This window comes from Vipera berus (genome assembly GCF_964194415.1).
Source record: "Vipera berus genome assembly, chromosome: 3".
NCBI lineage: Eukaryota > Metazoa > Chordata > Lepidosauria > Squamata > Viperidae > Vipera > Vipera berus.
This window is the reverse complement of record NC_138204.1, coordinates 212,055,517-212,083,453: the sequence shown is the minus strand read 5'-3', so window position 1 is coordinate 212,083,453 and position 27,937 is coordinate 212,055,517. Positions and strand designations below refer to the sequence as shown.

Here is a 27,937-nt window from a genome sequence, read left to right as displayed (position 1 = left end):
GTGCGGGGGAACCTTTACCTTATAAATGATAATGGCCAATCAGCCACTTTAGGTCTTTTCGAAAGATGCAGAATATTTAGTACGATTCTGGTTTTCTGTTGCTGGGTAGAAGCCAAGTTCTGCTCTTAGTTTCCTGAACAAATTGCAAGCCTCCTTTGGACATTTCTTATTTTCAAAATGGAACATACTTGCCCCTTTTTGAATTGTCACTCTGTCCTGTCTCGAAGGGACAACGCAGGATATTGCACTGTCAGTATTGCATAAGTTTAACCGTTAATTAACAAGTTTTCAATTCTCTTCCCACAAGAACAGTTTATGTGTTATCTATTTTAATGGGGAAAAATGCAAGTTTGAATTTGCTACTAGTTTTTTTTTTTTGACATTTTATACACTGTTAGGGGTCTTCAGTGACACATGGTCTAAAAATCAAACAAATCAATAAAACCTACCATTAGGCAAAAGTGTATTTTTGTATCAACATTTCAGGTCCAAGCCGAAGTAGAACTTACAGGTAGTTGGGCAAGGGTTGGAGGCAAAGTAGAACAGCCGATTACGAAAATCTGTAGGGCTTTTTTCAACTCTTTTTTTTAATCTTTTGTTGTCACAGTTTTGCTGTTTTAACAATCCGTGATATCAAGTTGCCTAAACACATAGAGGAGTTAATTTGTTACCATATTTTCAGGTGTATAAGACGACTTTTTAACCCATGAAAATCTTCTCAAAAGTCAGGGGTCGTCTTATATGCCGGGTGCTGAAACTTTAGGGACAGGGCTGGCTGGAAAACCTGGAGCGGATCTCCCATTTGGTCTGCGCAGGGAAAGCGGGACCAATTGGAGAAGAAGCTGCAGTCTGTGATTTTTTACAGGCTGGGGTCTGGGCGTCTTTCCTTCTAAAGTTGAAGAGCAGCTGCAGTCTATCCCAACTTGAAAGGCAGGTGGGGAATGCAGCAGTCAGAGCAGCTGCTTAGCTCTATGGGCACATTTGACTCAGGAACTGGGCGGGCTGGCTGAAAAACCTGGAGCGGATCTCCCATTTGTGCAGGGAAAGCTTTAGAGTGAATTAGGAAAAGTTTAATCCACTTGCACTGTTTTATGTTTACATGTTTGATGACAAACAGCCTTATGTTTATAAGTGACAGTTTTCCTACTAAGTACCTGCATGTCATAAGCATTTGAATTAGAATTACCATATTAAAATCAAATCTGATGTTTTTTAATTTTTATTTGGTGTGCGTTGGAAGAGGGGTAGTCTTATACGGCGAGTATAGCCCAAACCCTATAATTTAACAGGAAATGTAGGGGGTCGTATTATATGCCCAGTCGTCTTATACGCCAGAAAATACGGTACTTGTTTTTTAAAAAATGTTTGTTCCGTGTCATACATGGCTACAAGTAAAACTGGATCCAAACGTCTAACAAAATTACTTCATAATTTGTCAAGATTATAATTTGTCCCAGACCTCCTCAGGGCACCAAGATGCACCCCACGATCAGCACACAGGGAGAGGTCACATGGGAGCAGTCTGGTGCATTTGGGGTTTGTTTCCCAAAAGAAAACAGTAATAATGTGTGCCTTGATGTTGACAAAATGAAAATCTCCTTTGACGTAACAGATTGCTTTATACTGTCCATTTTATACTGTCCAATTTCCTGAAGCATTATTTTTTTTTATTTTTTTTTATTTTTAATTCCATTTATATCCCGCCCTTCTCTGAAGACTCAGAGCGGCTTACAAGCTTAGCAGTAGCCTTCATTCTATGTATATGCCTGCTTATTAGGGCTTTCACACACACACCCCAAGCGGCATTATTACAAAGTCAGCTTAATTGCCCCCAACAATCTGGGTCCTCATTTTACCTACCTCGGAAGGATGGAAGGCTGAGTCAACCTTGAGCCTGGTGGGATGCGAACCTGCACTAATTGCAGGCAGCTGGTGTTACTTAAGGAGGCATTAGCCCACTGCTCCACCAAGGCTCTTTTAATTAGTGTTGGTATACACCTTTTTAAAATAAAATAGATGTTAGTGAAGAATGAGGTAATAAAAAAAATGTGACCCTCTAAAGCATAACAGCTTTCCAGAAAATCACAATGAAGAAGATACGTTAGGACATTGCTTTGCATAGTTGGTGCATGAAATTAAATTCTGAAACTAGAAAAGTTCAAACATGCGGTGCCCTGTAAACTTAAAGGAAGGTCCTCATGACAGTAGAATTAACCTACTAAGTTTAATTGGAGACTGTTGAGGAATGGTAGGGCTGCTGTAATTAATATAATACACATTTCTTTATCCTGAATAAAATAAGCCAGGGTTTATTATGTTGGCTGTGTAATAAGAATAGATGCATTTTTCATTTTACCATACTTGATTTTAAGAGCAGAGTTGATGACAGTATGCCTTGGAACCTTGAATCTAGCAATCAAGCAACTGCTTGAAGTTTATATTAATGAGGCCCTAAAACCCTCCTTTAAATTTCTGGGAGTCTAGTTCTGAGAAGATCTTACCTGGAAAGTCAATACAACCCAGGTGGCCAGAAAGGCCCAACAGAGTCTCCACTTCCTCAGGGTCTTGCGGAAGAACAGGGTAGAACGACGGCTAATGACCCTCTTTTACCGGTCTACTATAGAGAGCGTCCTCTCGTATTGTGGTTTGGTATGCTGGCCTGACAGCCGCGGATAGGAAAGCATTACAGAGGCTGGTGAGCACAGCACAAAACATTGTGGGCTGTCCCCTGACACCACTGGATGACCTCACCAGGGCCCGCTGCCTTGGAAGAGTGATTAAAATTCTCAGGGACGACTCACACCCTGGTTGGTATCTCTTTACTCTCCTACCATCGGGTAGGAGATACAGGAGTATAGCCAGCCGTACCAACAGGCTGAAAAATAGCTTCTATCCAATGGGCTGTCAGGCTCCTGAACGGGAAATAATTTTTATAAACTTTATGCATAATTGACTTGCGAGGCCGGTGTGTTGTGCAATTAGCTCACATGGTGTAACAAGCTGGTGGGTTTGTTGTCACTGTGAGTTGTGGGGGACGGGGGCACGAAGGGAGGCTCAGCCAATCTCAATGTCTACGTGGTTGTACTTTGACAAATAAAGGTTCATTCATTCATTCGTTCATTCAAATTCAGACTTGAACAGTCAGATTAAGTTGCTGCAACCGTTATGCTCTGCCTATATCTGAAAGAGTTTCAAGAAAGCATCCTCCATTTTCTGCTGCTTTTCTCACTTTCATGTTCCAAGGTTTCTATTTCAAACTTCTTTTTCAGTTTTGAAACCATGCCATCTATTATAAGTTCATCTGGTTCTCTCTCTCTCTCTCTCTCTCTCTCCCTCTCTCCCCCCCCCCCCTCTGTGTGTGTGTGTGTTAAGTGTTTGTTAATTATTTGGAATTTCTTGCTAGGCCCCAAACACGGGGCAAATCTTATTTCCTGTTTCAGCCTACCCAAGGCCATCAACAGGCTGTAGTCATACAGTGACAGCTCATATTTGTGTAAATTTTTTGGATTGCTAGCAAAGAATTAAAGGGAGACTGATATAGCTATTTCAAACTTATTTGTTCTCATCAGTCAGCCACACCCTTCTGAGATTCGAACCTGGGCTGATTGCACATGTTTGGGGCCTAGCAAGGTATTCTAAATACTTAACAAACACTTAACACATATCTCCCTTGCTTCTCAGCTAACAAAGCGAGAAACAGCCTGTGGCCTAAGGGTTAGAACAATTGCCTAATGTGCAATCAGCCCAGGTTCGAATCTCAGAAGGGTGTGGCGGACTGATGAGAACAAATAAGTTTGAAATGCATGTCAGTCTCCCTTTAATTCTTTGTTAGCAATCCAAAAAATTTACATATTATATATATATATATATATATATATATATATATATATATATATATATATATATATATATATATATATATATGTATGTATGTATGTATGTATGTGTATATATATATATGTATGCATGGCAATTTGGTTTTCTTGAGATCCATGCCTTTCAGTCTTTTTCCCATATCATCATTATCTTCTTCTTCTTCTTCTTCTTCTTCTTCTTCTTCTTCTTCTTCTTCTTCTTCTTCTTCTTCTTCTTCTTCTTCTTCTTCTTCTTCTTCTTCTTCTTCTTCTTCTTCTTCTTCTTCTTCTTCTTCCTCTTCCTCTTCCTCTTCCTTTTCCTCTTCTCCTCCTCCTCCTTCTTTTTTGTAGGACTTTCCCAGCTTTTAAAATTCTTGATGTACATTTGTTTGGCGATTGTTTGAGGTTGCAACAGCACTGGGAAAAAAAAGACGTATTGACCATTTTTTGCACTTACGTCCATTGCAGCATCCCCCGTGGTCACGTGATCAAAATTCAGACACTTGGCAACCTGGCTTGTATTTATGACGGTTGCAGCATCCGTGGGTCATGTGATTATCGTTTGCAACTTTCCCAGGCGGCTTCCGACAAGCAAAGTCAATGGAGGAAGCCGGATTCGCTTAATGACCTCACCTTTCACTTAACAAGTGCAGTGATTCACTTAACAGCTGTGGCAAGAAAGGTCATAAAATGGGGGCAAAACTCACATAACCCACTCTCTTGCTTACCAGTGGAAATTTTGACCCCAATTGTGGTCGAGGACTCGGTGTATTAATCTGCTTCCATAGCACGTGACTTCTGTTCCTACCTCATTTGTGAGATGAAAGCAGCCTCTTATAATGGGATACAATAGTAATGAGAATTCTATTTTCTTTTAGAAAAGAAAGATGTGACACAGAGTCTAGAAAACTATACGTCAAAATGCCCAGGAACAATGGAATTCATTACCCTTCCAGATGGCTTAAAGCTCCCCCCTGTGCCATTCACCAAACTTCCTATTGTAAGGTAACTTTTGTTTTCATTCTTTACGTCGTGGGATATCATATAGTAATGAATCATATGTCACATAGGCCTCCTTAGAGAGGGGACTAGAGAACAGCGTTAGACTGAGGTCAGTGAACTGTTTCAGGACGAATTCACTTGTGTAAAAGCAGGTGCCATTCAGAGGAGATTGAAACTTCTGTAAGCAGTAATTGAAGCCTCCTCCTGTATTTTGTCGCATTATTGTGTGTCTGTAGATGTTGCTGCCCTGTTATCACCGCCTTCTTAACTCAAGTGTTGTTGTTTTTTGAGGAAGACATTGAAAAAATACAAGCTGCTTTAAAGAACAGCAAATGGGTGTAGGGATGATACCCATGCCAGTTTTGAAGCACCCTTGTCAAATTTTATGGCATTGTTTTTGAAATTCTCTTCTCTTCTCTTCTCTTCTCTTCTCTTCTCTTCTCTTCTCTTCTCTTCTCTTCTCTTCTCTTCTCTTCTCTTCTCTCTCTTCTCTTCTCTTCTCTTCTCTTCTCTTCTCTTCTCTTCTCTTCTTTCACTTCTCTTCTCTTCTCTTCTCTTCTCTTCTCTTCTCTTCTCTTCTCTTCTCTTCTCTTCTCTTCTCTTCTCTTCTCTTCTCTTCCCTTCCCTTCCCTTCCCTTCCCTTCCCTTCCCTTCCATTCCATTCCATTCCATTCTCTATTCTATTCTATTCTATTCTATTCTATTCTATTCTATTCTATTCTATTCTATTCTATTCTATTCTATTCTATTCTATTCTATTCCATTCCATTCCATTCCATTCCATTCCATTCCATTCCATTCCATTCCATTCCATTCCATTCCATTTTTTCTATTCTGTTCTGTTCTGTTCCGTTCCACTCCATTCCATTCCATTCTAGTCTAGTCTGTTCTGTTCTATTCTATTCTTTTTTTGTATGGTAGATTATTCTGTGGAAATGCTGTGCTCCTCTTTGGTATTGGTTTAAATTTATTAAGTACACAATATAGTTTGGGAAATTGCTGCTTAAGATCTCCTAGTTCAGGGGTGTCAGACTCGCAATGTCACGTGTCGTGACGTATCGCGACTTTTTTTGCCATTGCCGACAATGAGGTGGGCATGGTTTCGCTATGATGCATCCAGCCCGCAGGCCGGCAGTTTGTCACCCCTGTCCTAGTTGATGTTCTCTGTTGGATGGGCATCAATAGTTCTCTCTTTATAATTATTTTCTTCTCAGGCGTATACTCCATACATGTGATGAAATAGAGCAATTTGTGGGAAATCCCAAGCTAGGAATAATTTTGACTGATTAGGTGCCATCAGATCGGTGTCAATTGTTACCAATCATATGGATTTTATTTTCCATGGCCATTTGTCCCTAACCTGGCCTTTTCAGGTCTTCTAATGGTGCACCCATTTCCGCTGAAGTTGAATCTATCCACTTTACTGCTAGGCGTCCTATACTTCCTTTTTTCTGCATTACAGCCTGCTCCGAAGAGTTACATCCAAAGTAGAATAATTTGGTCATTTGTGCCTTGAGCGTGAACTTTGGTTTGATTTGTCTGATGATCAGTTGGCTTGTTTTCTCAGGGTGCCGCCGATAAAAGACTGTCGGCGGATAACACCCAGGGGAAGGGCCTTCTCTGTGGGTGCACCTGCCCTCTGGAACCAGCTGCCCGTGGAGCTTAGGACTGCCCCCGACCTTCGCACATTTCGCCGGGACCTGAAGACCTGGCTCTTTGAGCTCTCCGGCCCAGGCTGAGAATTTTTAACTGGGGTTTTTTTAATTTTAGGGATAATTTAATCTTTTTTAATTTGTTTTTAACTTTTGTACTAGTTGTTTTAAATACCCTGTAAACCGCCCTGAGTCCTTCGGGAAAGGGCGGTATATAAATCTAATAAAATAAAAAATAAATAAATAAATCCCATGGTATTTTCAGGTGTTTTTTTCCCCCAGCTTTAAATTTCAATATTGTTCTTTTGGGCTTCTTCAAAGTCGAACTTTTGCTTTCATAGAAGGTCACAGGGAATGCCATTGCTTGCACTGTTCCGATCTTTGTGGCTACAGACAATTGACAGCATCTGAAAATCTTTTCCGAGGATTTGTATCAGGTACTAGTCCACAGCATATTTCTGGACCGCTTGTTTCTTTACTGTTGATGATCGAGAACCTTGTCAGTTCTATGCTTGGTTGTTCTACCTTTTTTTATCAGTTTGGTCTTTTTATTTATTATTGATACAATATTAGACAACACAACAGTAGAGACCGTCAAATTTCTGGGATTCTATAATCTCCCAGGATTTGGAATGGACACCTAACGTTAGAACTGTCCTTAAAAAGACACAGCAAAGGACGTTCTTCCTGCGTCAACTCAGAAAAGCTCAGATTGCCCCAGGATCTGCTGATACGGTTTTACAGAGGAATTGTTGAGTCTGTCATTTGCTCCTGGTTTGGCACAGGAACCACACAGGAGAAGGTACTGACCTCATGGGATAGTTAGGACTGCAGAAAAAACAATTGCAACTAGTCTGCTTTCCATTAAGGACCTGTATACTGATTGCACGGGTCAGAAAAAAGGGCTGAGAAAATATCTACGGATCCCTCACATCCTGGACATAACTGTTTCAACTTCTCCCCTCAAGATGGCGCTCTAGGTCATTGCATGCCAAAATAAGTAGCCACAAAGGTAGTTTCTTCCCCATGCCATCACTCTGCTACCTAGATACCTAACTCCTACGGTATCTTCTACCCGAAGATAGTAGGCTGAATATAGTAGGCTGAATTGCTATTAAACGTGTCATCTTCTCATCCTTCTCATCTCATCTTGCTCACTTCTCATCTTTCTTACTACCTTCTCCTATTGATACATTATGATTTATCGATTGTTGTTGTATATGATTTATGATTGTATCTTATGATTTATGTTCTATGACTTATATCACTTTTTTTGTTTGTATGTACACCGAGAGCTTATGCACCGAAGACAAATTCCTTGTGTGTCCAACCTTACTTGGCCAATAAAGAATCCTGTCCTGTCCTGTCCTGTCCTGTCCTGTCCTGTCCTGTTCTGTCCTATCCTATCCTATCCTATCCTATCCTATCCTATCCTATCCTATCCTATCCTATCCTATCCTATCCTATCCTATCCTATCCTATCCTATCCATTTTAGTCCCATTTTTTCCCCACTGCACTTTCTGGTTTTTATTATTAGAACTTGGAGAGCCTTTGAATTTTTAGCTGTCATGATAGTGACATTAGCACCACTCAGTCTATTGATATTTCTTCTCCTGATTTTAAAACCACTCATTTTCAAATCTCAGTTCCCCTTAATATATACTCAGCACACAGGTTGAATTAATAAGGGGAGGGTGTACAACCTTGTTGCACTCCCTTGCCAACGTAGAGCCAGTCTGTTTTGCTCTCTTCTGACTTGGCAACCACAGGAGTGCTAATCTAACTTCTAGCACTAGAGGATCGTTTAAGTAGGACATACCATCTAACGTATCTTGGATGTTGACATGCTGTGCGGCATTCCTGTATATTCCTTCCGTCTCTGTTTCGTCTTATTCGAATCTGTTGTTATCTCTTCAATGGTATTTTTACTAATTTTTTATTCTGAGTCCTGAATTCAGAGATCTTTTGAAAGGTTTTCCTTGTTGTTCTGTGCCTGTTTCCATCTCCGGTGATTTTGTAGATGCAAGACCACTTGCCTCTTCTGAGACCTCTCTGAAACTCTCTGAAAAGTTCCTCGCTGAGTTTTTTTTCTTTCTTGGCTTTGGCTTCTGTCCTGTTCTTCGGCAACTTGGACGATTTGGTCTGACACCTAGTTCGCTTTCTTCTGCTTCTTCATCTCCAGCAGTCTCTCTTCGCATTCTTCCGAACGACTTCTTTGAAGTTCATTCCACAGTTCCTCTGGGTTTCTGTCAATGAGATTCAGAGCTTCAAAGTGATTCTTGATGTTCTTCCTTGAAAACGATATAAGGTATAAGATCATATATGGTGGGAACTGTTTGGTTTTCCTTTGGCTTTATCCTGGAAGTTGCCCGTGAGCAGTTTGTGATGCGTCAGACAGTTAAGCACGTGCCCATGTCTTTGATGCTATAATTGAGATCTTCCACCTCCTTTGCCAAGACTGTATAATCGATTTGATCTCGGTGTTTTACATCTGATGATGTCCGTGTACACAGATATGTTGCGGTTCCTTGAAGGCAAAAGAAATCATCGGAGGAGCAGAAATTGATACGTCGTACTCCTACTTCATTTTTATATCCTAGGCCAGTGGTGACGAAACCTTTTAGAGACCGGGTGCCCAAACTGCAACCCCAAACCCACTTATGTACCGTGTGGTGCTGCGTGGGTGTGGCCCATTGGGTGGGCGTGTCTGCGGTGGTAACGGCAGACTGGGTGGGACTAAAAAGTTCTATCAATCAATTCCAACTTTGCGAGATCTTTTTTTTTTCTCCCGCGAGAAGTTGAAATTGATTGATTGATTGAATCTTTTTTTTTTTGCACGCGGCGGCGGAGGCCTAAAGCGAAAAGGTTTTATAAAAGCCAGCTGAAGGCCTAGGACTGGGGCGACGGAGCGCGTGCCCACAGAGAGGGCTCTGCGTGCCACCTGTGGCACGCGTGCCATAGGTTCGCCACCACGGTCCTAGGCCATATCTGTTGTTCAGTTACATTTTCTTCCTTGATATTTCCAATTTTGTCATTCCAGTCTCTGATCCCAAGCGCCAGATCTTGCTTGCAAGTTCCGTCAGTTTGAAATTGATCGGACAAGTCATCAACCTCCTGTTCTTCTACTTCAGCAGTTAGAGCATAACCTTGGATGATTATTATGTTAAAGAGTTGTCCGCAAAGTCTAATTGAAATTATTTGGTCATCGATTGCATTTGTAGCCAAGTACTGTTGTTGCGTTACCTTTCTTAACTGTAAAAGCAACATGGTTCCTTCACTGTCTTAAATAATAAACCGTGTGATTTTCTGTCTGAAAACATCCACTCAAGGTCCACCTCTATTCACTGATTAATAAAGTGTCAGTGTGCAGTCATTTTATTTCACTTTTCACTCTGTTGAGCTTTCCCATGCCTCTTACATCCTGCGTTCCCACTATATCTCTGCCACTTTGGATTTTCTTTTCCTGTATGGCAACATCAACAACCAAATGTCCCCAAAGCTTTAAGAGAATAACAGAATGACAGAATTGGAAGAGAGATGTTGGAGGTCTTCTAGTCCAGGGGTAGGCAACCTCGGCTCTTTAATGACTCATGGACTTCAACTCCCAGAATTCCTGAGTCAGCTATGACTCAGGAATTCTGGGAGTTGAAGTCCATGAGTCATAAAAGAGCCGAGGTTGCCTATCCCTGTTCTATCCAAAGCCCCTGCTCAAGCAGGAAACGCTACATCACTTCCGGCAAAAGGTTGCCCAATCTCTTAAAATCTTGCAGTGTTGGAGCACCCACAGCTTCTGGAGGCAGGTTGTTCCCCTGATTAATTGTTCTAACTGTCAGGGAATTTCTCCTTAGTTCTAGGTTGCTTCTCTCCTTGGTTAGTTTCCATGTCATAAACACCACTGGCATTCTGAAAGATCCTCAGCTTTTCCTCAGTAGCATGAGAAGAGCAACAAAGATGATTAGGGGACTGGAGACTAAAACATATAAGGAACGGTTGCTGGAATTTGGTATGTCTAGTTTAATGAAGAGAAGGACGAGGGGGGACATGATAGGAGTCTTCCAATATCTCAGGGGCTTCCCCAAAGAAGAGGGAGTCAAGCTATTCTCCAAAGCCCCTGAAGGCAGGACAAGGAGCAACAGATGGAAACTAATCAAGGAGAGAAGCAACCTAGAACTAAGGAGAAATTTCCTGATAGCTAGAACAATTAACCAGTGGAACAACCTGCCTCCAGAAGCTGTGAACGCTCCAACACTGGAAGTTTTTAAGAAGAGACTGGACAGCCATTTGTCTGAAATGGTATAGGGTTTCCTGCCTGAGCAGGGGGTTGGACTAGAAGACCTCCAAGGTCCCCTCCAACTCTGTTATTCTATTATTCTTTGTGTCAACCCCTCAGATACTAGAACTTGTCACCCCTGCTTGTCCTAAACTATCCAGTGTGGGATAGGCTCCATAGAACAAAATGGGGAACTGAAGGAATGCACAGATGAGTAAAAAGGAAAAGATTTATACCATTTGTCCGGAATGATAGGCCAGGGGTAGGCAACCTTGGCTCTTTTATGACTCGTGGACTTCAACTCCCAGCATTCAGTTAGAACAATTAACCAGTGGAACAGCTTGTTAATGAATGCTCCAACACTGGAAGTTTTTAAGAAGAGACTGGACAGCCATTTGTCCAAAAGGGTATAGGGTTTTCTGCTTGAGCAGGGGGTTGGACTAGATGACCTCCAAGGTCCCTTCCAACTACTACTCTTCTTCTTCTTCTTCTTCTTCTTCTTCTTCTTCTTCTTCTTCTTCTTCTTCTTCTTCTTCTTCTTCTTCTTCTTCTTCTTCTTCTTCTTCTTCTTCTTCCTTCTCCTCCTCATTATTATTATTATTATTATTATTATTATTATTATTATTATTATTATTATTATTATTATCATCATCTAGGGGGCCATAAATGGGCACTATTTTGTCCATCATAATATATTTTCTATCCACTTGTTTTTTCCTGCCCAAAATGAATGGATGCCTTTGTCATTGTCCTTAAAGAGCTCACGATCATTGTCGCTTGTGCAAAAATGCCTCAAATAAATAATAATAATAATAAACCTTTATTGTCAAAGTACAACATGTGTACATTGAGATTAGCTGAGCCTCCCCCCGTGCTCCCTCCCCCCAACACACAGTGATAACAAACCCTCCATCCTACCACACCATGTGAACTAACTCAAGCACTTTTATATATTGTTGCGGCCCAGGGTAGGTGTCTGCTGGGTTTAATTGGGCAGCTGGAATGTCCTTCCCACTTCTTGTTGACCCTGCTGGGAATATATACAGCTGGTCCTCGACGTATGACCGCGACTTGAGCCCCAAATTTCTGTGGTTAAGTGAGAGATGTGTTAAGTGACCTTTTCCCCCATTTTACGGCACTTCTTGCCCTAGTTGTTAAATGAGTCCCTTGAGTTGATGAGTTAGCTAACCCAGTTCTTAAGCGAATCTGGCTTCCTCAGTGACTTTGCGTGCCGGAAGGTCTCGAAAGATGATCACGTGACCTTGGGACACAGCAAAGGTCATAAACATAAAGCAGTTGCCAAGTGGCTGAATTTTGATCACGTGGTCCCGGGGACGCTGCAAAGATCGTAAATGTAAAAAAAAACAAAACCCCGATCGTAAGTTACATTTTCCCCGGTGTTGTTGTAACTTTGAACAGTCACCAAATGAACTCTTGTAAGTCCAGGACTACCTGTAGTTTGAGTTTTCACTCATCCCTCCTTCGTCTTTAAGGTGCCTCTGTTTTATTTCAAGCCTGCGTTTGGTTAGCCTTGCTCTGTGTCTCGTGCACATTTCTTTGCCCAGTGAAGTCGATACGATTAACAATACTGAATGTACATTGAACGAATCAATGTTTAGTTGTGTCGAGAGTAGAACTTGCTTTTTAATGAGTCTCGATGATTTTACTGGATCTGCTGTACATCTGATTAGATTCAAGTAACTTTGAATTAATAGAACGATGCTCTTGATTGCTCTTATGGTTTCCAGTTTGCTAACGTGCTCTTTCTATTCAGAGTTTGCTAGGAAGTTTCTAGTCTTGTTACGTATCTCTCGTTTTGCATGAAAGCTTTACGCTGTCACTGTTCCTCAACAGGGAATTTATAAAAAAAAGTGGGCAAAGAGATCGCGACAAGTGGAAAGGAAAACTGTAACGAGGGTTTATCGTGTGATAATCCATGCTATTCTATCGGTCATGGTCATCGTCTCTCCTCAAATTCGAATTTTGTAGCAGCTCTGCATAAAAAACAATCCCTTGTTCTCGTTGAACAGATCTGTCAAGCTTTTAAACCTCCCTGTTGGCCTTCGACCACAGAAAATGAAAAGCCTGCTGGGTCAGAACATGTCCATGAAAAGTCCCTTTATATATTCTCCAATAATCGCTCACAGTCACGGAGAGGAGCAAAGCAAAAAAATAGGTGAGGAGCAGATTCCTTATGCTCGCTATTTTTAACCTTGCATTCTCGTTTTTATACGCAGTATGTGTCACTGGGACTTGTTTTCTGGCTTTTCTGCTGCAAATTGAACCAAATAGCGATTGCCAATTTTTGGATCGATATGCTATTTCCTCTTCTTGATTATAAAATTGACAGCTTGGCACAGACCTATCCCATCTTGGTTTGTAGGGTATGTTGTTAGCCCACTCTCACAAGAAACGTGATTCACAGTATGCAGTGGAAGAATTATAGACCGACTGTAAGAATTCTTCATCAAAATGTGTTATATTTTTAGAAACGTCTTTAGACCACCTTTGGAACAAATTGGTCCTGGATTGCTGAAATAAATTAACATTATTTCTAGCCTCCTTAATGCTCTTCTTTTTAAAACAAGGCAAATTGGTGTGCAGCTGCTCTTGTGTCTTGCCAGATTGTCCAAATACAGGTGGTGTTCAAACCTCGACTCCAAATGCTGCCATTTCCTTCCAGCCTGTCCTTGTCTTCCTTGTGCGTAAAAAATGCTTTAAACACTTTGTAAATTGAAATGCCTGCTGATTGGGAAATAGGCTTCCTTTTCTATCTCATTGCCAAAAACATTCCAAAAATGGTGCACAAAAACATTTCTCAACATGCTTTAGGTGAACTCATAGAGAGATCTGCTGAATTGTTCGTCATCTCTGAGCTTGCTTTCCTATTTTACAGAGCTTTTGCCAGGCTATGTAAAATCATTAGTGCCTGAGACAGTAAATTTTGCTGTCTGGTAATAGATATAACTGATGCTCTCCCCCCCCTTTTTTTTTCTTTGTTCCTATTCAGGTTTATTTTTTCTTCTACCTGTGTTTCTTTTGCGAGGAGTTTTGTTGTTGTTGTTCACTTTTTAAATGATTCTAACAATTTGTAAACTGCTGTAAGTTGGGCAGCACGTGCGTTTAATCAATTCTCATTTTTATTATTCTGCCCATTCACTGATGAAGTGAAATGGCATATGCTAATTTGATAACTTGCCCTCATTTCAATGGTAGGGATGGTAGCTTTTTTTAAAAATCCCATTTATATCCCGCCCTTCTCCAAAGACTCAGGGCGGCTTACAATCTAAGAAGCACAAATCAATGTGCTTAGCAATAGCCTTCATTCTATGTATATGCCTGCTTATTAGGGCTTTCACACACACCCCAAGCGTCATTATTACAAAGTCAGCTTATTGCCCCCAACAATCTGGGTCCTCATTTTACCTACCTCGGAAGGATGGAAGGCTGAGTCAACCTTGAGCCTGGTGGGACTCGAATCTGCACTAATTGCAGGCAGCTGGTGTTACTTAAGGAGGCATTAGCCCACTGCTCCACCAAGGCTAGTTGAGTTCTAGTTTCTCCAAATCCATATGCAGCTCAAGTGGCTGATATTAGCCTGGGTCAGACATTATAGTACAGAAGTATTTATTAGTTTCTGCAGTGATTTCAATATTGGATAACTCTCTTCTGATATTAATATGAAATTAGGTTTGTTTTCAGTTATTTATATTTATTTTTCATACCAAATTGGAAGACTGCCCGTCTCGCTCAAAGGGTGACCCTGGACGGTGTGCAATTAAAATATTCATTAATAGTTTAGTGCTGTATCCTATCCCGAAATAGTTTTTATTATGGTTACTCCGTTAGGCCAAGTCAAAGCACAAATGTAGTAACTTGGTTCATTTCAAGTAAGCTAAAGTTTTCCCCACTTATGCTTAAATTACAGCTATACTAAAGGAAGACAGAACATACACAAGTGTAGGGAATTAGGCAATTTTTTTTTGCAATGGTTACCATTGCTTTATTTGAATGTAGCCATTTTTTGACTTGTAGAATTATTATGGTGGTTTTGAGAATGAGACAGTTACACTATGTGGTTTATATAAGCCATATGGATTATTAAAGTTTTCTAAGTCTGTCTGTCCGTCCGTCCATCCATCCATCCATCCATCCATCCATCCATCCATCCATCCATCCATCCATCTATCTATCTATCTATCTATCTATCTATCTATCTATCTATCTATCTATCTATCTATCTATCTATCTATCGTACATGGACGCCTAACTCACACATAGCCTCACAAAAATTCCATCATATCCGCGGTGGCAGTCGCAACGCAATCCAATCAGCCACTTGATCTCTCCATTTCCATTTGTGGTTCCCCAGGCCTGCTGACTAAACCATGTTTCTAGGGCTTTTGGGAAAAATAGCAGGGTGGGAACCAGATGTACCTACCTCGGGGGTGGGTCAGGATGTTCTATAAAGAAGGTCATTTTTCATGATCCCATCAGATGACAATCCCTAATTGATAGGGATTATAACATAGCCTGCCTCCCTCTTCTGCCCCCCGCCCTCCGCGGTGGACCAGGTAGATATAATGGCTTGCCTTTCTCCCTGTAGACATTTCAATTACCAGGCTAAGTAACATCTTCAAAGTATTTGCAGAGAGCACCAAAACCCCAACGCTGTCATAATATTCCCTAATAGTTATTGTATGAATTTTCAAACTGTAACCTCTTGGTATATCTAAAATACATTGTAGTAAAACAATAGCATCAAGTGTATAAAGGTTTTCATTCTACCAGTGTTACAAATCTGTGGTTGCGCATCCTCTTCCCCATTCAAGTTTCTTCCCTAGCCTTTCTGTCATTCATGACAAAGGTAAGATTAATGGGCTTAATTTACCCCCTTAAAGATAAGTTTGATTCTTGGAGCAAAGATGCTAGATGGCATAACGTTCATTAGAAATGGCCTTTTCTAGCCTAGATAACAGGTACGTGTTAATGTGTTTCAGTAATGTATCTCCAGCGTGTAAAGTGTGAACAAAACTCAGGCTTACCATACATTATGGATGATTTAGGCCATATGCTGTTTACGCTAATATCATTTATTTATTTATTTATTGGCAGAAGTTTGCTAAAGTGAGAGCAGGCCCAAAATAGTTACCAGGGCTTAGAATGCATTTATTGCTATCATTAACCAGAAATCTGCACATTAGCAAAAAAAAAAAAAAAAGACACATTTTCTGTTTCTTATAAAATAAAATCCAAACTTTAAACTTTTTTTTAAATTTAAACTTTAAAATGTAATTGGATAATTGAGGCAATCAAGACATGTTGTTTTACAAAAAAGTGTAAAAGCACCGTGTCATTATCAAGGAAATGGAATTATGCTGGTTGCAATTGTACATAAAATAAATGAGAATTCTGTGGGTACTTCAATACATAGGAAGTTATGAGGCAGCCTTGATGCCTATAAATGGCACAGTATAGCAACACAAGCTATGCATTCAGTAGATCCTTCTCCACAAGAACACAATCTCAGCTTCCAAGGAACTTTTTTTATACCTGCCCTTAAGAACAGCTTTGTGAAGATCTATCTCTTATTAAGAGCCGTGGTGGCGCAGTGGTTTAGAATATAGTATTTCAGGCTTATTCTGCTAACTGCTGGCTGCCAGCAGTTCGATTCTCACCAGCTCAAGGTTGACTCAATCTTCCTTCCTTCCTAGGTCGGTAAAATAAGGACCCAGATTGTTGCGGGGGGCAATATGGTGACTCCGTAAACCGCTTAGAGAGGGCTGTAAAAGCATTGTGAAGCGGTAGATAAGTCTACGTGCTATTGCTATTTCAGCAGTCCCCGAACCTTCGCAGATCAGCAGTGATGGTGGGGGTGGGTGGGGGTGGCAGAGGGAATGGGGGGGAAGAAGGGCATGGTTTCGCGTGCACAACCTAATCCCATAGCATGCACAAATGGAGCTTCGTGCGCTTGCCCGCTGCTTGCGTGGCCCGGTACCGGCCTGCCGACCAGGGGTTGAGAGCCCTTGTCCTATATGTTGGAATATGATGTGACAATCTATAGCCACCTGTGATTACAATATCCAAGTCTGCTTAAATTTGGGCCTTTTCTGGAACACTAATTTTCTGTTTATTTCTTCCGTAGATTTTCAGTGGGTCCAGGGAGATGTGTGTGAAGTTCAGCTGATGGTGTACAATCCGATGCCCTTTGAACTCCGGGTAGAAAATATGGTACGTTTTGGATCCTATTTCACCTAGAAAGCCTAGTTTGGGTTTGGCTACGGGAAGCATTGGCATCAATGGTAGTGATAGCGATAGTTAAGGTCAGGGGGTCTTCAAACTTGGCCCTTTTATGAGTTGCGGACTTCAACTCCCAGAATTCCTTCAGCCAGCGTGGTTAAGGTGAAATGGGATAGTTCCCTGAAGGGATTAAAGAAGCTGAGGAATCTTCAGAAGGAATGCTTTATATCAGCGATGGGGAACCTGAACCCCTGAGGACCACTCGGAGGCTTCAGCTGGTGCAGAATGCAGCCGCGCGAGTTGTGATGGGAGTCTCCCGATACTCCCGTGTAACACCTCTTCTCCGTGAGCTGCATTGGCTTCCGGTTGCCCTCCGGGTGAGATTCAAGGTGCTGGTGATGACCTATAAAGCCCTAAATGGCATGGGTCCGGACTATCTAAGGGAACACCTGCTGCCGGCATCAATTTCCCATCGTCCTGTGCGCTTCCACAGGGAGGGCCTCCTCGGTACCACCGGTCAAGGACTGCCGACGGGCGATCCACAGGGGAAGGCGTTCTCTGTGGGCGCGCCTGCCCTATGGAATCAACTGCCAACGGAACTCCGGACTGCCCCCGACCTTCGTTCATTTCGCCGGGACCTAAAAACCTGGCTCTTTGAGCTATCTGGTCTGGACTGAGGGGTTTAATGTTTTTAAATTGTGATTTAATTTTTGCGGCTAGACTTAATTTAATTTATTTTAATTTTTATATTGGATTGTTTTTAAATTTTGCCTTGTAAACCGCCCTGAGTCCTTTGGGAATAGGGCGGTATATAAACCGAATAAAATAAATAAATAAATAAATAAACCTTTTAGAGACTGAGTGCCTAAACTGCAACCCAAAACCCACTTATTTATCGCCAGGTGCCAGGTGGGACGTGGCCCACTGGGTGGGCGTGATTGTGGTGGTCATGGCAGACTAGGTGGGTGTGGCCAAAGTGGGCGTGGTCACCTCAATGTTGCTCGTGGGGAGGGATGCCTGTGGGGGCCAGGCAGGGTTGGGGGAGATCCAGGGGGGTCTCTGGCAGGTGGGGTGGTTGGCCAGAGGCTCCTCCTGCGGGGGTGTTCAGGGTTGGTGTAGTGTGTACTCATCTAGTGTAAATATTTTTCCACAGCTACTCTTGCGGGAGTTTGGGTTGTTATATTTTCAAATGTAGGAAGATCAAGGTCCAATATTGACGTTTGCAAATTGTACAAAATGTATTATAGTTGCCGTAATTATTTATGTGTGAACTAAATGTCCAACTCGGTAATTAACCGAGATAAGCCTAAAAGTCTAATATGGGGTAAGGAGGCAAAGTGATCTTTAGTGGGCAAAGATTGCCCAAAACTATTCTGCTTTACTTTGTCTTTTTTTAATGTGTTTTAAAAAATGTACCGTTTCGTCAGCTTTATGAAAATAATAGATATATGAATATATTAGGGAGACAGGTTTTAACGTTAATATGAATTATCCTGTTCCCCACACATCGGAAAGTGGGGAAAATCCAATAAAGTTCTGAAGAAAGATGGTGAACATAAACTCGTCCCATACCAAATGACATTGATGATCGTATTTGTGAAGTTTATATTGCTTTCCTGAAAGATGGCATAATCATTTGTCCAATGCGTGTCTTGTACCGTAGGTGTAAAATAGCTTTCTCAAGTCTTCAGCGGATAAGTGATGTGGTTCAGCCTACTGTTCAATGAAATTGCTGGCACGTATTAATAGTTGTGTTTTAAAAGGAACCGCATATTTTTAACCTATTTGGATCAGCACTGAAAAATGCTGTTAAGGCTTGCCTGGGAGGGGACTAAGGGATAGATCCAGGGCGATTGTATCTTCCTCTTTGGGGTGGGGGTGTCCCCTCTGGTCTTGAAGGAGAGACGATGGTACTCCCCCTCCTGAAGAAGCGGTTGTTGAATTCTTCCACTTGGACAACTCTCAGCCAGTTCCCAGTCTTCCCTTTATTGTCCAGGTTGCAGAGAAGGTAGGCAGGTCACAGTTGCAGAGGTTCTTGGAAGAAATGATAACAATACTGCCCCCTGATCTTCGTTCGTTCCGCCGGGACCTGAAGACCTGGCTCTTTGAGCTTTCCGGCCAGGACTGAGAATTTAAATTTTAACTTGATTGTAATTGGGTTTTAATTGGAGCTATAGGCGTTTTATATTTTACTCAAGGATAATTTAATTAATTTAATTGTTATTAACTTTTTGTATTTGTAGTGTTATTTTAATTACCTTGCCCTGAGTCCCATGGGAGAAGGGCGTTATATAAGTTCAATAAATAAATAAATAAAATAAATATGGAATAACAGGGCTGGAAGGGACAACAAACAACAACCACCACAACCACCACCACCACCACCACCACAACCACCACAACCACCACCACAACCACCTGGCCATTGAAACTGCGCGATTATGGATGATGAAAGGTGGAACAGTGATACCCATGGTCATCGGGGCACTGGGAACTATGTCCAAAAACTTTGCAAAATACATCAAGAAATTGCAGCTTCCTGCAATAACTCCAGCAAAGCTACACAAAAGTGCGCTACTCGGAACATCTTACATTTTAAGGAGATACCTGGTTGATACCTAGGATGCTGGCAGCAGCACGTGTCAACCATTAGTGCCAGTCAATTTGAGGGTTCAGTTGACTGAGTTTCATGTTTTATGAATAAAAGTTTTATAATAATAATAATAATAAAGTTTGAAGGGACCTTGGAGGTCATCTAGTCCAACCCCCTGCTCAGGCAGGAAACCTATACCATTTCAGACAAATGGCTGTCCAGTCTCTTCTTAAAAACCTCCAGTGATGGAGCATTCACTGCTTCTGGAGGCAGGTTGTTCCACTGGTTAATTGTTCTGACTGCCAGGAAGTTTCTCCTTAGTTCTAGGTTGCTTCTCTCCTTGACTAGTTTCCATCTGTTGCTTCTTGTCCTGCTTTCAGGTGCTTTGGAGAACAGCCTGACTCCCTCTTCTTTGGGGCAGCCCCTGAGATACTGGAAGACTGCTATCATGTTCCCCCCTCGTCCTTCTCTTCATTAAACTAGACATACCCAATTTGATGTCTTCTAGTCAAACCCTCTGCTCAGGCAGGAGATCCTATAACACAGGGCTTTTCAACCGGCGGTACGAGTACCACTGGTGGCACATTGGCCCCTGGCAGTTGGTACGCGACCATCCTAGACTAGTGTAGCAGAGGAGGGGAATGAGCTGAAGCGGCGGTGGCAACGCACAAGCCTGAGGGAGAGTCAGCTGGAGCTGCAGGGCTGTCGGGGCTCTGCAGAAGCCCAAGGATCTGCGCACAAGGCTACATGCTGATGGGTGCACCCAGAAGAGAAAAGGAGGAGAGAGGAGAGGATCGAAAAGCGGGAGGTTTTTGGCTGGAAAGGGAGAGAAAAAAGGAGAACAGGGAAAGAGAAGGGGATGGAGAAAGAGAGACGGAGCAGCGCGCAGCCTGGGGGAGAGGAGTCAGCTCGAGCTGCACTGAGGAGAAAAGGAGGAGGAGAGGGGGAAGAGAGAAGAGGATATAAAAGGAGGTGGTTTTGGTGGGAAAGGTAGAGGGGAATAAAGGAGAAAGAGAGATGGAGAAGATTGATAAGGATGTGCAGAGTACCTCTTGAGCTAACAAGAGCTTGCACAGAAAAAGAGGATACTGAGAGTAGGCAAGTTTACGCAGCAACCACACAGATACACTGAGGTGTGTAAAAAGGTTTTACTTGTGGAATAATACAATAGCACAGTCCAAGAAAAAAATCAGTCCAGGTCATACACGAGTAAAGAGATGATAGCAAATAACATTAGTCCAAGGAGTATCCAATACAGAGTCTTCTTACCAGTCCCGTAAGTCAAAACACAGTTCTTACTGTTTAGCAAACAGTAGCAAACCCACAAACCACAATAATCAGCAAGTAACAGCAAACGTTACAGAGAGAATCACAGAGAGAAAGAAGCTATGTCTCTAGCTCCCTCTTATGGCCGTTGGAAAAACAGCGTTGGCCAATCATCACACATTTAAAGTGATACAATACAGTTTCTATTACAACAATACAATCATAGTTTATATATATTGCCAACCCAACCAGTTAGGCCATAGTCATCTACCTAACAAAGATATAAAGGCTTCTTTAGACGAGCAGCAGGAGAGAAGGGGATAGAACAAGGCAAAGATTTAATGTCAGAGAAACAGGCACGGGTTTCCCATTAAAAGTGCGATAAGTGGGTGTACAGATAGTCCTCAGCCCACGGCCACAATTGAGCCCCAAATTTGTTTTGCCAAGTGAGAAATTTGCTAAATGGGCTCTGTCCCATTTGATGACTTCTCTTGCCACACTTGCTAAAATGCACCGCTGCAGTTGTTAAATTAGTAACACGCTTGTTAAACGAATCTGGTTGCCCCACTGACTTTGCTTGTCGGAAGGATGCTAGAGGGGAATCACGTGACCCCGCAACCATCATAAGTATGCATCAGTGTGCCAAGCACCCAAATGTAAATCACGTGACCCTGGGGGTGCTGCCACGGTCATACGTGTAAAAAGTGGTCGTAAGTGCCTTTGTAACTTCAGTCACTAAGCGAACTGTTGTAAGTCGAGGACGACCTGTAGTTTATCACTTTTTTCCCCTTTCCTGGGCGGGGGGTGCTCATCATGTTTTTGACACTTTGCTAGGCAACTGTTGGTACTCGAATATTGCCGTATCTTAAAAGTGGTACAATCTGTGAAAAGAAGGTTGAAAAGAACTGCTATGACATACCAGACAAATGACGGTCCAGGCTCTTCTTAAAAAAACCTCCAGTGACGGAGCATCCACAGCTTCTGGTGGCAAGCTGTTCCACTGATTAATTGATCTCGCTGTCAGGAAATTTCTCCTTAGTTCTAGGTTGTTTCTCTCTTTGATTAGTTTCCATCCCTTTCTCTTGCCTTCAGCTGCTTTGGAGAATAGGTTGGCCCCTTTTCCCCCCTTTGTGACAGCGTCTTGTCCAATTTCAGCCTATCTTCAGACCAGGGTACATAGGGCAGAGACAGAGCTGGTCACTCTAGCTGATGACCTGTGGCAGAGCCAGGCTGTGGGTGGTGTATTCATCCGCGTACTTGTTTCATCAGCCACAGCATCCTTCAGAACTGACTGAGGGTGGGAGGCGCTATTTGTATTTGCATTTGTATTTTCAGAAGGTATTTCAATTTGGAAAGTTTGGTTGTGTTTTGCAGACTTCACTGAGAAGTTTAAAAACACAGATGGATGGTTGGGTGGCTGCGCAATTATCCTCAGAATCAAGGCGTACAAGAACAAATGCATGCTGTTAAGAGGTTAAAAGTTGAAGCCGTGTAGGGCCTAGATAATACACTGTTTGAATAATTGAAATTACTTCACAAAGGGTTTGTGACTGTACTGCTTAATGTGAAGGCATTATAAAATACAAGTCTTTTACTCTGATTATTGTAAGATTGGACAGTACCTTCTCACTCAGATAAAATCTTCTCATCTTTGCAGATAGGATGAACCATAAAATCATAGAACTGTGGAATGAATAGCAATGATCATTTAACCCAGCCCTTGCAATGTGCAGGAAAACCAATTAAAGCATCCCTAAGAAGTGGTTGTCCAGCCTCTTCTTAAAAATCTTGAGATAGTAAATCCACAGTCTTCATAGATAGATGTTCCATATTTATAACAACAACAGCCACCACCACCACCACCACAATAAACTACATTCAACCAGTAGGCTAATAATAATAAAACAGCAACAACAAGAAGAACAACAATAATAGAGTTGAAGGGACCTTGGAGGTCATCTAGTCCAGCCCTCTGCTCAAGCAGAAAACCCTATACCATTTCAGACAAATGGCTATCCAGTCTCTTCTTAAAAACTTCCAGTGTTGGAGCATTCACAGCTTCTGGAGGCAGGTGGTTCCACTGGTTAATTGTTCTAACTGTCAGGAAGTTTCTCCTCAGTACTAGGTTGCTTCTCTCCTTGATGAGTTTCCATCCGTTGCTTCTTGTCCTGCCTTTGGGTGCTTTGGAGAATAGCTTGACTGCCTCTTCTTTGTGGCAGCCCCTGAGATACTGGAACACTGCTATCATGTCCCCTCTCGTCCTTCATTAGACTAGACATACCCAATTCCCATGTAGGCGTGACCTTAAATGGGCTCCAGAAGATGGTAGAGGACAGGAAGGCCTGGAGGAACGTTGTCCATGGGGTCGCAATGGGTCGGACACAACTTTGCAACTAACAACAACAACACCCAATTCCAGCAACCGTTCCTTATATGTTTTAGCCTCCAGTCCCCTGATCCTCTTTGTTGCTCTTCTCTGTACTCTTTCTAGAGTCTCAACATATTCTAAGAGTACATTGGTGTACCTATTTATGTCAGGTAGTTTTTCCCGAGTCATCCTTTTTCTTCTGGGTAAGAATTTGAATACACCTGTTTCACCTTGTAATAAGATCCCCCCCCAATGTATATGAAACACATAGACACATATACCTATAAAGGTAAAGGTTCACCCCCACATGCGTGCTAGTCATTTCCGACTGTAGGGGCCGGTGCTCATCTCCGTTTCAAAGCCGAAGAGCCAGCGCTTGTCCGAGGACGTCTCCGTGGTCATGTGGCCGGCATGACTAGACACCAAAGGCGCACGTAAACGCTGTTACCTTCCCACCGGAGTGGTCCCTATTTTTCTACTTGCATTTTTACGTGCTTTCGAACCGCTAGGTTGGCAGAAGCTGGGACGCGGAACAGGCGCTCACTCTGTTACGCGGCACTCGGGATTCGACCCGCCAAACTGCCAACCTTCTGATCGACAAGCTCAGCGTCCTAACCCACTGAGCCACCGCGTCCCTTAGACATATACCTATACATAGCATTGATATCAATTTACATTTGAAGAAAATCTTACTTTTTTTTTGTTATGCCTTGCAAGAAAGTTTTGATATCACCGTTACTAATGCTGGTAGAATTAGCACACCAACAGCATGAGTGGCATAAACTAATACGATATTAAAAAGGGATTTTTTTTTAAAAAAAGATGAAACTGACAGCACAAATTTATTTATTTTATTTATTTATTATTTAATGCCAGCACTTCAGGGTCTTCTCGTAAGCATTCCCTTCAGCCAGGCGCTCTGCGGGTCATGCCCTAAATTATGAATAATGGACATGAATGGCTTTCTACAAATGTACTGAAGATAATGTACAATAAAATACATCCAATAAGTCCTTAAGATACAACAGTCAGAAGGAAATTAAGAATAGTGATTACAATTCCTAATAATGTAACTATGCCAATGTTTGTAAAGGATAATTTTATTAGCATATTAGCACGGGTGCGTAATATAATGTCTTACCTTCAGGATGCTTTTTGCTCGACAGAATTACACTGAATTTGCTTTTTACATTCCCAGGGACTGCTGACCAGCGGAGTTGAGTTTGAATCTCTCCCCGCCGCTCTCTCTCTACCTGCGGAATCTGGCCTCTATCCGGTGACACTTGTTGGTGTTCCTCAGTCTTCAGGCCACATCAACGTTAACGGTAAGGCTTTCCTCCACCTTGAGATGTTTAAGCTGCTGCAAATCATTTCGGGTTGTGTTGATTTTTTTTTTAAACGAGGCAAGGATTGTTCTGCTCTAAGTTGATATTACCACACCCTAAGTAGTAATGACAAGGATGGTGTTTTCACCGCCACGTTTCAAGAAAATCATTCAGTTATTAATTTTTACCCAATTTTTTGATTTCTTATCAGTATTCTGATTTAACCTTTGCTGTTTATAATTTTCAGACTTTGGGTAACCAAGATTTCCCTTGTCTCATTTCATAACAAAACACAATATCCAAAATACACATTTTATCTATTTGAATGTAAATCTCGATTCGGTTTCCTAAAAAAAATTAATTAATAATTTTCCTTAAAAATTAATAACAGGATACGGATTGTTTATGAGGATTGAACGTAATTATAAGCTAAATGTATAAGCTAAAAAATTTATTGATAAATGTAATAATGGATGTTTTTATTGAGTCAATATAATTAGAACTGTACTCGCTTGAATACGAGACAGTAAATGTTAAGGGGGAAAAAAGAAGAAATATCTGATGTTGTAATAACCTGAGATTTGCACTAAAGATTTTGTTATTGAACTATTGATTAACCCAGTCACCACGTCACTTTTTAAATACTCAAATGTAAAATTGGAAAATTAATAAAATGTCAATATAATTAGAACTGTACTCGCTTGAATACGAGACAGTAAATGTTAAGGGGGAAAAAAGAAGAAATATCTGATGTTGTAATAACCTGAGATTTGCACTAAAGATTTTGTTATTGAACTATTGATTAACCCAGTCACCACGTCGCTTTTTAAATACTCAAATGTAAAATTGGAAAATTAATAAAATGTTATTAAAAAAAAGAAAGAAAATCATTTAGGAAGCTCATAACCCAAAGAGTCTGTTCCAAGTTGTCCTTGACCTAGGAGCAAAATCAGGACCAGACTTCCCGTTGCTAAGAAGGGCAGTTAAAACGAGTTGCACCCAACTTAACAACTTCCCTTTTTTTGACCACCATTATTAAATGCTTCACTGCGGTTGTTAATAACGTGAACCGTGCACTTTATTCGAATTCACTTCCCCCATTGACTTTGCTTGTTGGAAGCTGGCTGGGAAGGGTGCAAATGTCAAGTCACCGGAGTCTGGGATGCTGCAGCTGTCCTAAACACGTGTAAGTTGCCGGGTGCATGCTTTTGATCATGTGGCTGTCGGGATGCAGTGACAATTGGTGCCGTACAACTGTACTGGTTTTAAGACCCTTTTTTCCCAGTGCCGTTGTAGCTTCGAACCGTCACTTAAAGAACGGGTTGTAGGTAAACAGTCAAGCTGCCTTCGGGTCCTCATCAAATATAATGACCAAAGATTAGATTCTAGATTCTAGATTATGATGAAATGCGGAAAATATTGTGACCTGATCTATGCCTGCCAGACTGACGTGTGACTTGAAATTTAGCCACTACGTTAGCTTTTGTAACGTAGGTTGTTTTTGTTCTGTGGTTTCGGAAGTGGTGCACTTGACAGCGTTTGAGACAGAATTATTTTAGTAAATTATAAAGAGCAGATTAACGAAGAGTGAAAAGAAACAGGAGACAGAACTGTGCCATGAGCTACTGCTCCTAAAGTTTCTAAGCACTGTTTTTTATTTTATCTTATATGTTAGGAATAGATTTCTAGAGCCTTAAAAAGGATGAGCAAACTGCATAATACATATTTTTTGCGGTTTTGTTTCCCAAACCCACAAGTTCAGGGTGCCGAGACTCCACGGCACTATTTGCCAAATTTAGTTTTTGGGTTTTTTCTTTTATTCTTTTTTTTGGTCAAAATAAGCAAAACGTGTGAAATTGACCTCTGCTCATCTGATAGCCCACAAATGTTGCCTTTGTCGCTTTCAGCGACACCACTAACGTCCCTTCCCAAGGATGCGATCAATTGAGACAAATTCAGTCTAAACATCTGGCTGACTGGGTACCAACCAACCGTAAGAATATTATTAATTAACTCGTTGGCCACGAAAAAGTTCTTAATCTGCCTTAAAAGGAAAAAAAAAAACGACCGGAGCCACGTTTATTAGTGACTTGACCAAGCTATAACGATATTGACTTGAGAATGAAAATGATTCTGAATTAAATCGTCCTAAATTTTTCCTGCATTAGCCAATAAAATAGCATGTTTTAATGACAAGATTCTAGCTGAGGTTTGAGGTTTTCTTAGCCATAATGGTTCTCCTAGTAATGTTTTGAACTGCAAAGTAACCAAACTAGAAATACGTCCAACCGGCACTAAGCCTTTTTTTTAAAAAAACCAAGTAAATAACTCTCTGGTTCTAACAACTATAGTAGATTTCCCGTTTATGCTTGGTGATTGATTGTTTCTGCTCAATCTCTTGTCTGATTTCTCGTGGTGACAGGCTATCACACCTCAGTCTTTGGAGTCTTCAGTGACTGCCTTTTGGACAAACTCCCAGGAATAAAGACCAGTGGCTGTACAGTGGAAGTCATTCCATCTTTACCTAGGTTGCAGATTAGCACTTCGTTACCAAGGTAAGAATTCCGACAGTTGCTTTTTCCCAGTTGGCAGACTTGGAGTACGGACATTTATCAATATCTGCTCCTCGATTAGTAATATCTAGAAGAAGGGCACAGAAGAGGAACAAAGATGATTAAGGGGCTGGAGGCTGGAACATATAAAGAACGATTGCTGGAATGGGGACATGTCTAGTTTAATGAAGAGAAGGACAAGGGGGGACATGATAGCAGTGTTCCAGTATCTCAGGGGCTGCCCCAAAGAAGAGGGAGTCAAGCTATTCTCCAAAGCGCCTGAAGGCAGGACGAGAAGCAGCGGTTGGAAACTAAGCAAAGAGAGAAACAACCTAGAACTAAGGAGAAACTTCCTGACGGCTAGAACAATTAACCAGTGCAGGGGTAGGCAACCTCGGCTCTTTTATGACTCATGGACTTCAACTCCCAGAATTCCTGAGCCAGCTTGGCTGGCTCAGGAATTCTGGGAGTTGAAGTCCATGAGTCATAAAAGAGCCGAGTTTGCCTACCCCTGAACCAGTGGAACTACCTGCCTCCAGAAGCTGTGAATGCTCCAACACTGGAAGTTTTTAAGAAGAGACTGGACAGCCATTTGTCTGAAGTGGTATAAGGGGGTTGGACTAGATGACCTCCAAGGTCCCTTCAACTCTTATTATTGTTGTTGTTATTGTTGTTGCTGTTTCATTATTATTATTAGCCTACAGGTCGAATGTAGTTTTTTTTAAAAACACAAACGTTTTTTTCTTTTTAAAAAAATGAAAATGATTACAAACGATCCTTCCTCCTAATATTAAAAAGAGGTTTCATTTAAAAA

The 27,937-nt window shown here is 41.6% G+C and overlaps 1 protein-coding gene across 2 annotated transcripts in view; it reads left to right on the top strand.

Moving 5' to 3' along the window:
- Positions 1-27,937, top strand: part of TRAPPC9 (trafficking protein particle complex subunit 9) — a 353,693-nt gene that overhangs the window by 33,468 nt on the left and 292,288 nt on the right. For both annotated transcript variants that reach the window (XM_081323018.1, XM_081323017.1), the window contains 5 exons: positions 4,733-4,859; positions 12,810-12,955; positions 16,925-17,010; positions 24,445-24,571; positions 26,994-27,126. In XM_081323018.1, coding sequence (XP_081179144.1) covers positions 4,733-4,859; positions 12,810-12,955; positions 16,925-17,010; positions 24,445-24,571; positions 26,994-27,126 — 619 coding nt within the window. The remainder of the gene's footprint in view (positions 1-4,732; positions 4,860-12,809; positions 12,956-16,924; positions 17,011-24,444; positions 24,572-26,993; positions 27,127-27,937) is intronic.